The following is a 15,468-nucleotide window of genomic DNA, read 5'->3' as shown; positions in this document are numbered from 1 at the left end:
GCAGCAACAAGCCTAAGATCACAATGCCAAGCGTCGGCTGGAGTGATGTAAAGCTCGCCGCCATTGGACTCTGGAGCAGTGGAAACTCGTTCTCTGGAGGGATGAATTACGCTTCAGTATTTGGCAGTCCGACGGACAAATCTGGGTTTGGAGAATGCCAGGAAAACACTACCTGCCACAATGTGTAGTGCCAACTGTAAAATTTGGTGGCGATGGAATAATGGTATGGGGATGTTTTTCATGGTTAGGACTAGGCCCCATAGTTCCAGTGAAGGAAAACCTTAACGCTACAGCATACAATGACATTCTAGATGATTCTGTGCTTCCAGCTTTGTGGCAACAGTTTGGGGAAGGCCCTTTCCTGTTTCAGCATGGCAATGCCCCCGTGCACAAAGCTAGGTCCATACAGAAATGGTTTGTTGAGATCGGTGTGGAAGAACTTGACTGGACTGCACAGAGCCCTGACCTCAATCCCATCGAACACCTTTGGGATTAATTGGAACGCCGACTGCGAGCCAGGCCTAATCGCCCAACATCAGTGCCTGACCTCACTAATGATCTTGTGGCTGAATGGAAGCAAGTTTCCGCAGAAATGTTCCTACATCTAGTGGAAAGCCTTCCCAGAAGTGTGTGTGAGGCTGTTACAGCAGCAAAGGGGGGACCAACTCCATATTAATGTCCATGATTTTGGAATGAGATGTTTGACGAGCAGGTGTCCACATACTTTTGGTCATGTAGTGTAGCTGCTAGCAGGTCTCGTAGATGTAAAATACGATTGTTTTACCAAGTAGTTTGGTCTGTCTGTTTTATTTGTACGATGTTATTATGTTTTACATTCATACTGGTTTTAATAAAGTGAAGATTTTTGGAAAGATTTGTTTTCAGGCTCTTTATTCTGAGGTTACATACAAAACACAGGTAGGTACAATATCAAAACACTGTGTCTTTGATGAGGGTTCCCTTTGATCGTTCTCATTCTAAATGAGTGTTTTACAGGAATAAGACCGCCTCTCCTCAGTATGATAGTATGGGGATGGTCCCTTTGGCCTGTGCTGGTGAATGACAGACGGTATGGCCCGAGTGTGTGACAAAGACATCTCTTAAATAAAGCCCTGTTTTATCCCTTCATCTTTAAAGTGTGCGTTCTGTAAATGCTGGAGAGAAAGTGAGAAAATATGGCCACAGATTCTTGTTCTTCTTTGGCTGTGTTTGGGTTGTTGATTTGCAGAAGGTGGCAGCGTAGCCTAGTGGTTAGAGCGTTGGGCTAGTAACCGAAAGGTTGCAAGTTCAAATCCCCGTTCTGCCCCTGAACAAGGCAGTTAACCCACTGTTCCTAGGCCGTCATTGAAAATAAGAATTTGTTCTTAACTGACTTGCCTAGTTAAATAAAGTTGAAAAAAAAAAAAAAAAGTAAAAAAAGGCCTACAGTACTGACTGGTTGATCTGTGTATTGATCAGTGTGCTGATTGATCATCAACACCAACAAATTATTCATATATATTCATTTTACTCTACACCGGGTAAGCTGATTTGAGGGAATGTTCTCATTTACAACAAAAGTTGCAGTGGTGAGAGGGTTTGAGGAAGCCCATCCATCAACAGGTGTGTGTCTTGTGGAAGATGCGGTCCAGCAGGCTACGTTTAGGTTTCTCTGGGGCAGGATTCTGGTCCCAGTCCAGGTCAGGGGGTCTAGAACCCTGAGGGCCAAACACATTCAGCTCCTTGAAACAACCCATCTCTATCATCTATAGATAGAGACGGGGGGGGGGGAGAAGGGAGTGATCTCTATTAGCCTATGACATAACCATACCTAACCTTGTGTTCAAATTGCTACCAAGAGGATAAATTGGATTGAATTGAACAAAACGTAACTAAATCAAAGGTAATTTGCTGCAGTTGACTTTACCTCTGTCTGCCAGGGTATGGCCACGCAGCCTGTGTTAAACTTGGTGTAGAAGTCGTTGTCTGTCCTCTCCAAAATGACTCCTTTTACTGTGGAGAACTCATCAATGTCCCGAACATCCTTGCAGTACACCGCCCTGGGCTGGACAGAGGGAGGGAAGGTTGGGGATGATGACGACATGCCTTCATTAGGGTTAAGGCTATAGTTGGGGGTTAACAAGTAGAGGTTAGTGGTTACAGATAGGGTATGTACATTCGGTTTGAAGGGTGGCTCAATGACTCCGGCCTCCAGCCTCCTGAAGTTGATGGTGCTGAAGAAGGGATGGGACTTGACCCCTTCCACCCCACACCTTCGACACCCCAACCTCTGTCTCGGGTCTTTGGTCAACAGCTGAGAGAGCGGTGGGGAGTGAAAGAGAAGGATTAGTGAGAGCGAGAGAGAGACAAGCATCGATGCAGTTATAATATAGAACTATAGGTAACTGCTAAAATAAAGGAAAAACTTGAGTATATTGAAAGCAGGTGCTTCCACACGTGGTCCCTGACCCATGCTCCGGGTCAATTATAAAAATGACCAGTTGTCCATTATAAGAGATCTTAGTGACTTTCAAAGAGGGGTGTCAAAGGAGCATTAAAGGTTGTCTCTGTCACCAGATCTTAACCCAATAACGCGTATGGGAGATTCTGGAGTGGTGCCCGAGACAGTGTTTTCCACCACCATCAACAAAATACCAAATTATGGAATTTCTCAGGGGGAAAATGGTGTTGCATCCTCCCATCAGAGTTTCAGACACTTGTAGAATCTATGCCAAGGTGCATTGAATCTGTTCTGGCGGCTGGTGGTGGCCCAACGTCCTATTTAAGACACGTTGTTGGTGTTTCCTTTATGTTGGCAGTTACATTTGAACTACATTTAGTTGACAAGCTTCAGGTCAAAGCTGAGCAAAAGTCTAGTCTCACAGAGCGGCAGAAGTCTTCTGTCTCGCTGCTAAATGTCTTCCTGTACTCCTCTTCTGTCTCCTGTATCCTTCTCTCCATCTCCTTTTCCGTCAATTGCTCCCCTTGTCTTTTGAACGGGGATCGTCCGGCAGTCATCTCGTACACAAGGCAGCCCAGGCCCCACCAATCAGGGCTTATCCCGTAGTACTTATGGCCAATCACCTCTGGAGCTGAGGGAAAGAGGGATGGGTTTAGAAATGTCTACTCCCTGTTTGTTGTTGCTCCTAAATGAGATCTTTAATGAGACTTAGTACAACATCTGGAAGGAAAATGTGAATGTAAAAAAAAATATATATTCATTTTGACCACTGTGGGTATTTGGCATCTAAACAGTGTTGTAATGATATTTCATATACCTTACACCTTTTGAAGTCCGCAAGATATGAATACACAGCCTGTGTTGGAGCCAACTTCAAGACCATGATTGTAATTTTGTCAAATCGCCATCACAAAAGTTCAAAATGTCCACTATTTCAACTGTATTAGGGCAAAATGTTGAAGTGGAATCAACCAATCACATTTTGACTTAATGGATGGGACCATTTTTACAATAATTTAGGGGAACTTTCTGTCTTCTTGAAGGCCAACAGCTTACTACGCAATAGCGAGCAGTAGTTTTTCCATGGACGGGCTAGCTAGCTTTTGTTGTCAGCTAGTTTGCAGCGGCAGCAGCAGGTGTTACCAAAGAGGGTGTTGTTGCTAATTTGTTAGCTTCTCCCTTTTCAGGAATAACTTTCAACAAGAAATTACATTTCAAATGATCATCTGGTGAGTGGAACTTTTTTAAATTTATTGCAGCTCGTTTGCTGTTAGCCATCTCTTTGAAAATAACTTGTGTGTGAAACATTGTTGCATTTAAAGTGGAAGTGACAGCATTTTAGCCACATGCAATCTTATTAAAATCAGTTCATATAAACCCCCAGGAAGAATGCCACTTAAAAAAAACATTTTCTGACAAGCGACTACTTACATATGGTCATTTTCATGTTTTCATAAATTCTTCATGTTTGGGAATTACGTATTCTAAGGCATTTGTGAAAATTCTATAGCAATATAGAGTGGGAAAGCGGCCGTGCATTTGGACAATTAATACACTACAGTAAATAAAACTGAATAAAAAGATCTGTGTTGTCCAGGACCGGTCTACACAGACTGGTGCACCATAGCCAATCAGAGCTAAAGTAGGCCTTTATACAAACAAGCCATTTGTGTCGGAAATACTTCTTAAAAATATATCTTAGACACCGGAGCTTGTGAATTCAATATTGACTTTATTACACAGTAACAAGCCGAGCTGGTCCACGAAGCAACTGCTGGTCCCAGACTGAGATCACTTTATATACCGTTTCAGTTTGACACAACCTACATAGTCACTCCTCTTTATGTATATGATCCACATCTTTTGGTGTTCTGCAATTATTATTTCATAATCTTACTTCTAGTCTGTCTATGACCATCTACTTGGTTTCTCCTCCCCTTCTTGACACATACTTCAGGGCATAGATTATATTGGTGGCGTAACCATATCAATGATACAAAAAATAATACAGACATGCATTCATAATGCAGGTGCATGTGCAAGGACAACCACGGGACTAGACAACGGCCTCCCCCAAGCCCACAATGATTGTGCTCACCACTCCGAGACACGCAACACATGCACCGGAAAATCCCCGGTATATGCCACACGGGCCTGCCATCATTCACTTTGAAATGAACTGTTTTTACAGGCAGTTGAAATAGTGTTACTTTAGATCATTACAACACATTCACCAAAAGCCACAAAATACACCTGAATCGATTTCTGAAAATAAATATGTAAACACCACAGGAGTCCTCTTACATTTGGGAACTTTACAGTCTTATTGATCAAACAACTATGAAAAAGGTAGGCTCCCTCACACACATCAACAACTAATACTAGCCAGAGCAAGATGGGCCAAAATCTAATGAAGGAACATTAGATAAACCTTCTCAAACTTTTTCAGCTACTTGGCTGTCAAAATTGCACTGAAAAACGATGGGGAATTGTAGCCTCCTCATCCTTCTGCAGCTCGCCTGCCAATTCTTGCTTGTCCCAACCAAGCACCCAAGCTAACTGGCTAAAGTTGGCTAGCTAGCATCTTCCAGACACAAATGAGAGAACACCTCACGCTGACCATTTTACTCACTGTAGCAGGGCTGGTTAGGTTGTTTACATGTTATCTAGGGCGTTCTTGACTAACTTACTTTTTTTTTGCCTACGTTTACTGACACCGGTCATATTCAGCAGGTGTTGAGCGTTGGTAAATTCATCAGTTCTGCGCTCTGGCACACTCAGATGAGTGCTCTGAAATAAGAGTAGATAGCCAGAGTAAATTTGTGAACGCAAGAGACATGCTAACTGGATAACAGTTGTTCAAGTTCTTGCTAGCTAACCAAATGACACCTGCATCTCTAGCTGTGTGTAGCCACCGAAAAACAATATGAGGGGAAAAGTCAGTCACTCACCCACTCCTCCAATGGCATGACATCCTCCTAGCTGCTAGCTAATGTTATGCTGTTTCATATTAAAATGCTGACAGTTCCACTTTAAACTTTGTCACTGGTTACTTTGTGTGCTAAATGTGATGTTTCTTTGGGAAGTAATAGTTGTACATTTAGATTGGGAAATGCTTAATGGTTTTTGTATTGTTATGATTGGGACTTACTGGCTTATGTCAGAGTTTATGGACTGCTTATCCTTTAACGTCATGGGAGCTCCCGTGTGGAGCAGCAGTCTAAGGCACTACATCTCAGTGCTAGAGGCGTCACTACAGACCCTGGTTCGATTCCTAGTTAAATAATGGTGAAAAAATTTAATGTTTGACCTGTCCCCAAATTAATATACTTGGTTCAAGGTTCGTTTTGATATTTCAACCTGTGTGTCCTGATCGCGTCTGGTGTGGATGGACAAAATCAATATGCTCTCAATGGCGTGCGCTCGAGCCCGGTATAGTCAGCATGTAAGCAGTACCCTAGTGGGCATTACGTATACTTCCTTCTTATTCCCTACTGATGCGTATCGAAGTAGTGGAGGTATACGACTTATTATGTAGTACAATAGAGAAATCATGCATAAAGCTGCCTACACAATCGCAAAGTACATGAAATATATTCACATATGCGCCGCACACATAGCTTACTTTCAACGGAATATCATCTGCAGGCAGCAAGTGTGTGCAGCTCAACTGGTTTTGGCATGGAGCAGCTCACCGAAGAATGACATCGGTAGCCGGTAGGGTAGGAAAGACGTTTTAACTTATATCTGCCAGTAAATGCTAAGGAAACAATGGGTACGCAAACCAGGTATTGAAAAAGTTTAGTCTGAGGTGTTGGTTAGTAGGTTATTTGTGATGTGCAATTTTCTTCATGTGCTATTTGCATCAGGGGCGTAGACATGGATGGGGCCTGGGTGGACAGAGGCACACCCACTGGTGAGCCAGGCCCTGACTGGCCCACCCAATCAGATTTGATGTGGTTTAAGCATTGTTGTGGACTTAGACCATCAAATTGTTTAAAAAATATATATATTTAAAAATAAAACTACTGACAGTGAAAATCAGAAAAATCTATAGGAAAACAAACAAAACAGGATTTTTCACACGGTGCATTTCCTTCGCTGGGCGGGCCGTGTGGGAACTTTTTGGCAAAATTTGAGTATACCCACTCCACTGCATAGGGCCGATGGAAAGACAGCAGTCACAGAGAATATATTTTTATTTTATTTAACCTTTAACTAGGCAAGTCAGTTAAGAACACATTCATATTTACAATGACGGCCTACATCGGACGATGCTGGGCCAATTGTGCGCCGCCCAATGGGACTCCCAATCATGGCTGGTTGTGATACAGCCTGGATAAGCATTATACATTCATGGCGATTTAGCTAGCTAATTTGGGTTGTTATTGTACCTGAAATGCACAAGGTCCTCTACTCTGACAATTAATCCACAGATAAAAGAGTAAACCTGAGTTAGTTTCTCGTAATCTCTCCTTCAGTCTTTGTCTTCTTTGGACTTTATATGGCGGTTGGCAACCAACTTTAAGGTGCATTACCATCACCAACTGGACTGGAGTGTGGACCTTAGTTCATCTTCAATCACCCATGTGGGTATATGCTCCTATAAACCAATGAGGAGATGGGAGAGGCAGGACTTGCATCGTGTCAAGCGTCACAAATAGAACCAAGTTCTATTTTAGTGCCTGGCTACGCAGACACTCGTGAGCAGTTTGGATGCAATGATTGAATAACGTATGTGTACATTTATTTTGCAACCCTCGCTCACGTAATGCGAGCGGTGTGGTTAGCATGTTATACCAGCCTGTAGCCTCCACTACACCACTGGCCCTTTGTGTTTGACGAAAAGTACACTCCTACATTTCTGTCCTTTCAGAATCACAAACCTGTCACACTGAAAGACTATAGATTCACTACTTCACAAACATGGCTATAACATGTATAAAGGCTGTTAAGATACTGTATTAATGTTTCAAGAAAGGAGTGTATATATCTGGCGAAGTGGTTTTATGCGCTGACTTAATAGATGCTGATAATTGAGTTTTTTTACTCGGCTGGTCTCGGGAAGAAATTACGAGTCCTTACTGTCCGAGACCGAGTCAAGGCCCAGTACAAATGTATCCAATCAATATGTGGTCTCGAGACCGGTCTCGGGTACTACAACACTGACTGAAGCTAGTGTAGCTCTGACTGATTCTGATTTTCGCTTTGTGCTACTCACTGTGGAGAAGAGTTATGAAGTGCGGTTACTCTTTCTATTACTCAATCTGCTCGAGGTGTTGGACGAATTCGGGAACTTTTGAGATTGTGGAACTTTAGCGGTGTGTGTCTTCTGTTGGATTCGCGCTCTGAGTTGAGCGCTCTCTTTGCAGCGGAGAGAAAAGCAGACGCTTTGCTGATTGTCTGTTGTGATGACGTTGTGTGTTGGGCTCATTCATTAAGCTGTGCCGTGCTAAACTGTATTCCTGCTGTGCTGATGGTTGCAAATCAATGGGATTTATGTTCAGTGTTACGTGCCTTTTTAAAATGGCTACAATGGAAACTGCAAAAATTCTAAGGATCTAGAAGTGCACTTACTTATTAAAAGAGATGAGATCACAAAGCTTATGGTGGGCGACGAAAATGTTGAATTGGTTGACAAAGTTGTGCACTGATTTCTCAAAGTTGGTTGAGTTGCATGATCTCAATGAGTCCACAAAGGCTTTGTTACCTGCAGAGGAGGCAGAAAAGGATCCGGTTGAATGGTCTGGCTCAAACGCCAGTCTGAAAAGACAGCCTTCTTACTGGTTGAAGTTGAAGCATTGAAAAGGAAACAAGCATGGGAAACACTGGTAAAGCAGCAAAGGTTGTCCTCATCACCTCTTAGTGTACCAGTGTTTAAGGGTGACACACTAGACTACAGGTTCTTTGTTCGTGCCTTTGAACATGCTATTGAAGACCGTACCGAGAACACCAAAGACAGGCTGTGCTTTTTGGAGCAATTCACCATGGGCCAACCCAGACATCTAGTCTGCAGTTGCCAACATGTGGAGGCTGACAGATTATGCAGATGCCAAAAGGCTCCTGGGGAAAAAAACACTGGAGATGAGTATAGAATCGCCACAGCTTACATTGAGAAGGTTCTAAGCTGGTCGCCAATCAGGGTTGAAGATACCGAAGTTTTTCTCACTGGATGCCTCAACACTATGGATAATGTTCAATATAGGGAGGAAATGGACAGCCCAACAAATGAGAGCTATAGTCTCAAAGCTGCCATATAAGTTTTAAAGAAAATTGAAGAGGGTCGGCTACCTACAAGAGAAATGGAAGAAGAGACAGGTTTGCTGATCTGGTTACCTTTTTGTTGATTGCCTAGCCAGGATAGCATAACATCCTGTGTTTGGAAACCTAAGGGAAACCCCCCCCACCTCAGCAGTGAGGGGAGGTTCAGAACCTGTAAATAGGTCAAGTGTTTTGAAAGAGAGGGAAAATGGTTTTGCCATCAGTGTCACACCAGCTGTGAAAACAGTGAAAGAGCTGGGTTGGCAATCCCTCTGGTGCGGCACTCCGGCAGTGTCCGTTCTGTCAAAGAGAACACAGTCACATGCACAGAACTGAACAAAAAGACACATCGAGAGAAGTTGGACTTGTTGAAGATCCAAAGGAGTCTGCTTCGGTTGTCTGACCCCTGGAAACACGAGCAAAGGATGCACACAGACTTACCCGTAAAGTTTGTTTGCGTAAACATCCTACCATGTTGCACATCACCTACAAAAAGGTAAACCGCGGCAAAATAAATGAAAACGGAGAGCAGAGTGTTACCAGCGCGTTTGTTCATTTGGATGGAGATGCTGAGAGTCACGCTGGAGACGGGAATCCTCATTGCATCCTAGTCATCGTGCCTGTCAGGGTTAATAAAATCACATTAAAAAATGTAAGAACTTAACTCCGATTGGAAATTGGACTAATGGATCATTGCATGCAGAATGTCAGGTTATTGGAATCGCTTATGAATCGCCTGTGACAACAAATAAGGGTTGTGGCAAACATTTCCCTGCGAAACAAGAAGAATCCGGGAGCCAAGTCTTCCGCGACATTGCTCATCAAAGGACATTGGTAGGTGTGCTAAACTCTTGTGTTGCGTGAAGCAAATTGAACATTTTGTTTTGTAAATTGAAGCATTGTGGAATAGGAATTGGAGTCAGTGTTTCATAGGGAAATGCTATCCAATATGTTGATGCTTCATTTATGAACAGTAGAACAGAGTATTGGGCTCTGTATTATCTTCGCATTGGTGAAAAGGCAAAGAGTGGCGTCATGTCATTGAATAATCAAACATTCTGGTGAGTGGGCTTCATGAGAAGAAGATGGATTGTAAAGGAAGAAGTGGAGAACTACTGCTCTGATAACATGTAAGAAATTGATAGATAAAAACTCCAAAATGGTGGATTGGCAGCGATGCTCCACAGGCCATCGACCCTGCTGGTGACGACCGTGTTGGAGATGGATCCGATTGGTGTGGGTCTCTGGCGGTCCCTTAGGAGAAGGTGGTGGCAACCCAGGACAGATTGTCTGCCCTGCTGTTACTGCCCACCCCATCTACACACAGGAGTGGCACACTGGGGTCAAGCTACTTTAAAAAAATGTAACTAGGGAAGTCAGTTAAGAACAAATTCTTATTTACAATGACGGCCTACCCCGGCCAAACCCGGACGATGCTGGGCCAATTGTGCGCCGCCCTATGGGACTCCCAATCACGGCCGGATGTGATTTTTTAATTTTACCTTTATTTAACCACGTAGGCTAGTTGAGAACAAGTTATCAATTTGCAACTAGGACCTGGCCAAGATAAAGCAAAGCAGTTCGACACATACAATAACACAGAGTTACCCATGGAATAAACAAACATACAATCAATAATACAGTAGAAAAATCTATATACAGCATGTGCAAATGAGGTAGGATAAGAGAGGTAAGGCAATAAATAGGCCATGGTGGCGAAGTAATTACAATATAGCAATTAAACACTGGAATGGTAGAATGTGCTGAAGATGAATGTGCAAGTAGAGATACTGGGGTGCAAAGGCGCAAGATAAATAAATAAATAAATACAGTATGGGGATGAGGTAGATTGGATGGGGTATTTACAGATGAGCTATCTGCAGGTGCAGTGATCTGTGAGCTGCTCTGACAGCTGGGGCTTAAAGCTAGTGAGGGAGGTAAGAGTCTCCAGCTTTAGTGATTTTTGCAGTTTGTTCCAGTCATTGGCAGCAGAGAACTGGAAGGAGAGGCGGCCGAAGCGTGCTACGGGTGGGTGCGCGTGCTACGGGTGGGTGCTGCTATGGTGACCAGTGAGCTGAGATAAGGCGGGGCTTTACCTAGTAGAGACTTGTAGATGACCTGGAGCCAGTGGGTTTGGCGACGAGTATGAAGCGAGGGCCAGCCAATGAGAGCGTACAGGTCGCAGTGGTGGGTAGTATATGGGGCTTTGGTGACAAAACGGATGGCACTGTGGTAGACTGTATCCAATTTGTTGAGTAGAGTGTTAGAGGCTATTTTGTAAATGACATCGGTGGGATGGTCAGTTTTACGAGGGTATGCTTGGCAGCATGAGTGAAGGATGCTTTGTTGCGAAATAGGAAGCAGATTGTAGATTTAATTTTGGAGATGTTTAATGTGAGTCTGGAAGGAGAGTTTACAGTCTAACCAGACACCTAGGTATTGGTAGTTGTCCACATATTCTAAGTCAGAACCGATGTAGCCTGGATTCAAACTAGGTACTGCAGTGATGCTTCTTGCACTGAGATGCAGTGTCTTAGACCACTGTGCCACTCGGGAGCTACTACAGAACTTAACTTGTTATGCTGAACAGGGGCAAAGTGCTAGCCACCTCTGGTCCTGAAGATCATCCCTCCACGAAGACACATCCACACACATACATTGTGTAATTGTTTCTTCCCTAAGTCAGAGAACAATTAGGGGCCGGTGTGTAGGAGCCATTTTTTCCTGTTTATGTGTTGTGTATATGTTGTCTGTCAAGGGCTATTTTAACTTGTTTTGTACACTATACGGTTGGGTCAATGGTCGTGTGTGTGTGTGTGTAGGTAGCACAGGTGACCAGGAAGGGGTAAGCACAATTGAGAGGAGAGTGCATTCAGTTCTTAACCATATCACAGATACAGCTTATAAAATGCTTCTCTCTGCACCTTTTGTAAAGGAATATGTGTATTGGAGCTATTTATATTTTAAACGCGCAATAAATGGGAACTTCACCTGACAGGAGTAACGTTTGGAAAGTTGATTCTTGTGGACGGCTCTCTCCTGTGCCCGCGGCTTTTCATAGGGAATCACCACTACAACCTGTAAGTGTACAGTAGGTTAGAGCCACGTACCCATGTAACCCAGGGTCCCCACCCTGCCTCGTACCAGATTCCCCTCAGATAGCTTCACCGCCAGGCCCAGGTCTGAGATACGGATGTGCCCTAAGAGAGGAGGGGATAAGTGGAGCATTAGTTCATATAGTATGGTAGCTACAGATTATTTCACGTAGATTGACGTTTTCCCATGACAGGGAAAATCATGGAACACAAAGTACATTTACATTTACATTTAAGTCATTTAGCAGACGCTCTTATCCAGATCCTCTTATACAAATTGGTGCATTCACCTTATGATATCCAGTGGAACAACCACTTTACAATAGTGCATCTAACTCTTTTAAGGGGGGGGGGGTTAGAAGGATTACTTTATCCTATCCTAGGTATTCCTTAAAGAGGTGGTACAGTGCATTCGGAAAGTGTTCAGACCCCTTCACTTTTTCCACATTTGTTACGTTACGGCCTTATTCTAAAATTGATTAAAGAAGAATGTTCCTCATCAATCTACGCACAATACCCCATAATGAGAAAGCGAAAACAGGTTTTTTGAATTTTTTCAAATGTATTGAAAATAAAAAACAGACACCTACGTAAGTATTAAGACCTTTTGCTATGAGACTCAATTGAGATTAGTTGCATCCTGTTTCCATTAATCATCCTTGAGATGTTTCTGCAACGTGATTGAAGTCCCCCTGTGGTAAATTCAGTTGATTGTACATGATTTGGAAAGGCACACACCTGTCTATGTAAGGTCCAACAGTTGACGGTGTATGTTGGCGCAAAAACCAAACCATGGAGTCGTAGGAACTGTCCGTAGAGCTCCGAGACAGTGTCGAGGCACAGATCTGGGGAAGGATACCAAAACAATTCTGCAGCATTGAAGGTCCCCAAGAACACAGTGGCCTCCATCTGAGGAAGAAGTTGGAAGAAGTTTGAACCACCAAGACTCTTCCTAGAGCTGGCCAAACTGAGCAATCGGGGGAGAAGGGCCTTGGTCCGGGAGGTGAACAAGAACCCAATGGTCACTCTGACAGAGCTCCAGAGTTCCTCTGTAGAGATGGGAGAACCTTCCAGAAGGACAACCATCTCTGCAGGACTCCATTAATCAGGCCTTTATGGTAGTGGCCAGATGGAAGCCACTCCTCAGTAAAAGACACATGACAGCCCTCTTGGAGTTTGCCAAAAGACACCAAAAGGACTCTCGGACTATGAGAAACAAGATTCTCTGGTCTGATGAAACCAAGATTGAAGTCTTTGGCATGAATGCCAAGCGTCACATCTGTGGAAATGTTTTCAGTGGCAGGGACTGGGAGACTAGTCAGGATCGAGGGAAAGACGAACGGAGCAAAGTACAGAGAGATCCTTGATGAAAATCTTCTCCAGATCGCTCAGGACCTCCTATTGGGGCGAAGGTTCACCTTCCAACAGGACAACAACCCTAAGCACACAGCCAAGACAACGCAGGAGTGGCTTCGGGACAAGTCTCTGAATGTCCTTGAGTGGCCCAGCCAGAGCACAGACTTGAACCCGAATGAACATCTCTGGAGAGACCTGAAAATAGCTGTGCAGCGACGCTCCCCATCCAACCTGACAGAGCTTGAGAGGATCTGCAGAGAAGAATGGGTGAAACTCCCAAAATACAGGTGTGCCAAGCTTGTAGCATCATACCTAAGAAGACTCGAGGCTGTAATTGCTGCCAAAGGTGCTTCAACAAAGTAATAAGTAAAGGGTCTGAATACTTACAGTATGTAAATGTGATTTCTGTTTTTATTTTTAGTAAATTGCAAAAATTACTAAACCAGTTTTTGCTTTGTCATTATGGGGTATTGGGTGTAGATTATAATTTTTTCCCTATTCAATGTAATCCAATGTCGAATAAGGCTGTAACGTAACAAAATGTGGAAAAAGTGAAGGGGTCTGAATACTTTACGAATGCACTGTATATGAGGGAAGAAGTAGGATGTTTCTGGCAGGTGACATTGGCAGTGTGTGTGTGTGTGTGTGTATCCTGTGAGGTAGTTATTAATTACAGTGGTATGGTTAATATATTCTATAGGTGCTTCCAACACACTGCCAAGCTTGGAACAGGTGCAAATAAGTTGATCTAAATATATACTAGACCCGCTTATCACACACTGTTAACTTACTTCCTGATAGACCAACCGTTTGTGTGAAAAGAAAATCTGAAATTACGTCACCAGGATATCCTGCTTGGGGAAACTAGATTCTGCATTGATGGAAGAGTGATCTGATCTGGGCGTGAAGCACAGATAAGGTTGCGACAGGGGCGCAACTTTCAACTTTTGTTTGGAGTGTTTATCTGGCTGAATAATAATAATTATGTCCCCCCCCACCACTTCTAAAACCAAAGTTGCGCTCCTGGATTGCGATATTATTAAAGTGCCAATTAAAAGTACCATTGTCATCCAGAAGTATGTTCTCCGGTTTTAGATCCCTGCAACAAAAAACAAAAGACAGAAGTCAGTACAGTGCCTTTTCAATCTCACAATCTGTTTTAATCTGGTTGTGTTCCAGTTCTCCACCCTTTTCCAGAAGTGTGCAAGAAGTGGACAAACAATTTCTCGCACAGATTTAACAACGGGGGCCAACTCCTTCCAGTCAATGCTTACACCAATCCTATGCTTTTAAATCCATGAAGGGGGAGAGTGTGCGAGTGCACACTTCTGGAAAAGAGTGTCGAATCAGGACAGAGCCCAGTGTCTACTGACCTGTAGACAATGTTCCTCTGGTGGAGGTGGTGGAGACCACAGCAGACCTCAGCAGCATAGAACTGGACCCTGGCCGGCTCCAGGCCTGGAGGACCCATGTTATAGATGTGGAACCGCAGGTCTCCTCCGTTCATCATGCTTAGCACCAGACAAAGAGATCGTTTGGTCTCATACGCATACGCCAGACTCACCTAGAGATAGAGTTGTGGCAGGATGGAGGGGAAGAGAGGACATAGAGAGACAAAAAGGAAAGAGGGGATGAGAGAAAAGGATGGAAAGAAAGAGAAGAGGATGGAGAGAGGGAGAGAGAGAGTCGGATTGTGTGAAGAACCCTACCACAAATCTGCTGTTGAGCTTTTCCAGTATCTGTTTCTCGTTGAGGGCCATGGCCTCTCCTCTCCTCTTCTTCATGTGAGTCTTCTCCAGCTTCTTACACGCATACATCTTCCCAGAGGCTCGCACCTGGCATGCCCACACCTGGGGGAGAGGGGAGGAAGGGAGAAAAGGATGGGGAGGAGGAGATTGTATGAGCTGAATCCTCACTATCAAAATTGTAGTTAATAATTTGTATCTCAAGTTGGATTTGGGCTCTATGTTTTCAGAGTTTTGATTTCTCTCCAAAACTTTGTGAAAACATGTTTGTTTTGTCGTGAAAGAAGCCTAACCTCCCCGAAGCCTCCCTTGCCCAGCATCCTGTACTGTCTGAAGGTGTGTTTGGTAACGGGCTGTCTGGGGGGAGAGAAATACACAGTTAGTGGCTGGGTGTCAAGCACTTGGGGACATATCTCACTTAGTTTGATTACTCAGTCAAACACACACCCGTCCATATGCACTGACCTCTCTACCATCTTCCACTGCAGAAAACGCTCAAAGTACATGCTCTGCAGGTACTGAAGGAAGGGGGCACCACTCAGGAACTCATGGAGGTCACTGTAAGCACACA

The 15,468-nt window shown here is 43.8% G+C and overlaps 1 protein-coding gene across 2 annotated transcripts in view; it reads right to left on the bottom strand.

Annotated features, from left to right (window-relative positions):
- Positions 1-874: 874 nt before the first annotated feature.
- LOC139552083 (G protein-coupled receptor kinase 6-like) overlaps positions 875-15,468 on the bottom strand; it is a 34,341-nt gene continuing 19,747 nt past the window's right edge. For both annotated transcript variants that reach the window (XM_071363483.1, XM_071363484.1), the window contains exons 6-15: positions 15,363-15,455; positions 15,191-15,254; positions 14,862-15,002; positions 14,526-14,716; positions 14,214-14,251; positions 11,812-11,901; positions 2,863-3,071; positions 2,156-2,293; positions 1,907-2,044; positions 875-1,745 (exon numbers count right to left, since the gene is read on the bottom strand). In XM_071363483.1, the coding sequence (XP_071219584.1) occupies positions 1,596-1,745; positions 1,907-2,044; positions 2,156-2,293; positions 2,863-3,071; positions 11,812-11,901; positions 14,214-14,251; positions 14,526-14,716; positions 14,862-15,002; positions 15,191-15,254; positions 15,363-15,455 (1,252 nt within the window). In that variant the 3' untranslated portion in view covers positions 875-1,595. The remainder of the gene's footprint in view (positions 1,746-1,906; positions 2,045-2,155; positions 2,294-2,862; positions 3,072-11,811; positions 11,902-14,213; positions 14,252-14,525; positions 14,717-14,861; positions 15,003-15,190; positions 15,255-15,362; positions 15,456-15,468) is intronic.

The sequence above is a fragment of the Salvelinus alpinus genome, chromosome 24, assembly GCF_045679555.1.
Source record: "Salvelinus alpinus chromosome 24, SLU_Salpinus.1, whole genome shotgun sequence".
NCBI classification, from domain to species: domain Eukaryota; kingdom Metazoa; phylum Chordata; class Actinopteri; order Salmoniformes; family Salmonidae; genus Salvelinus; species Salvelinus alpinus.
Note: the sequence above shows the minus strand (reverse complement) of the source record. Positions and strands in the feature narration are given on the sequence as shown.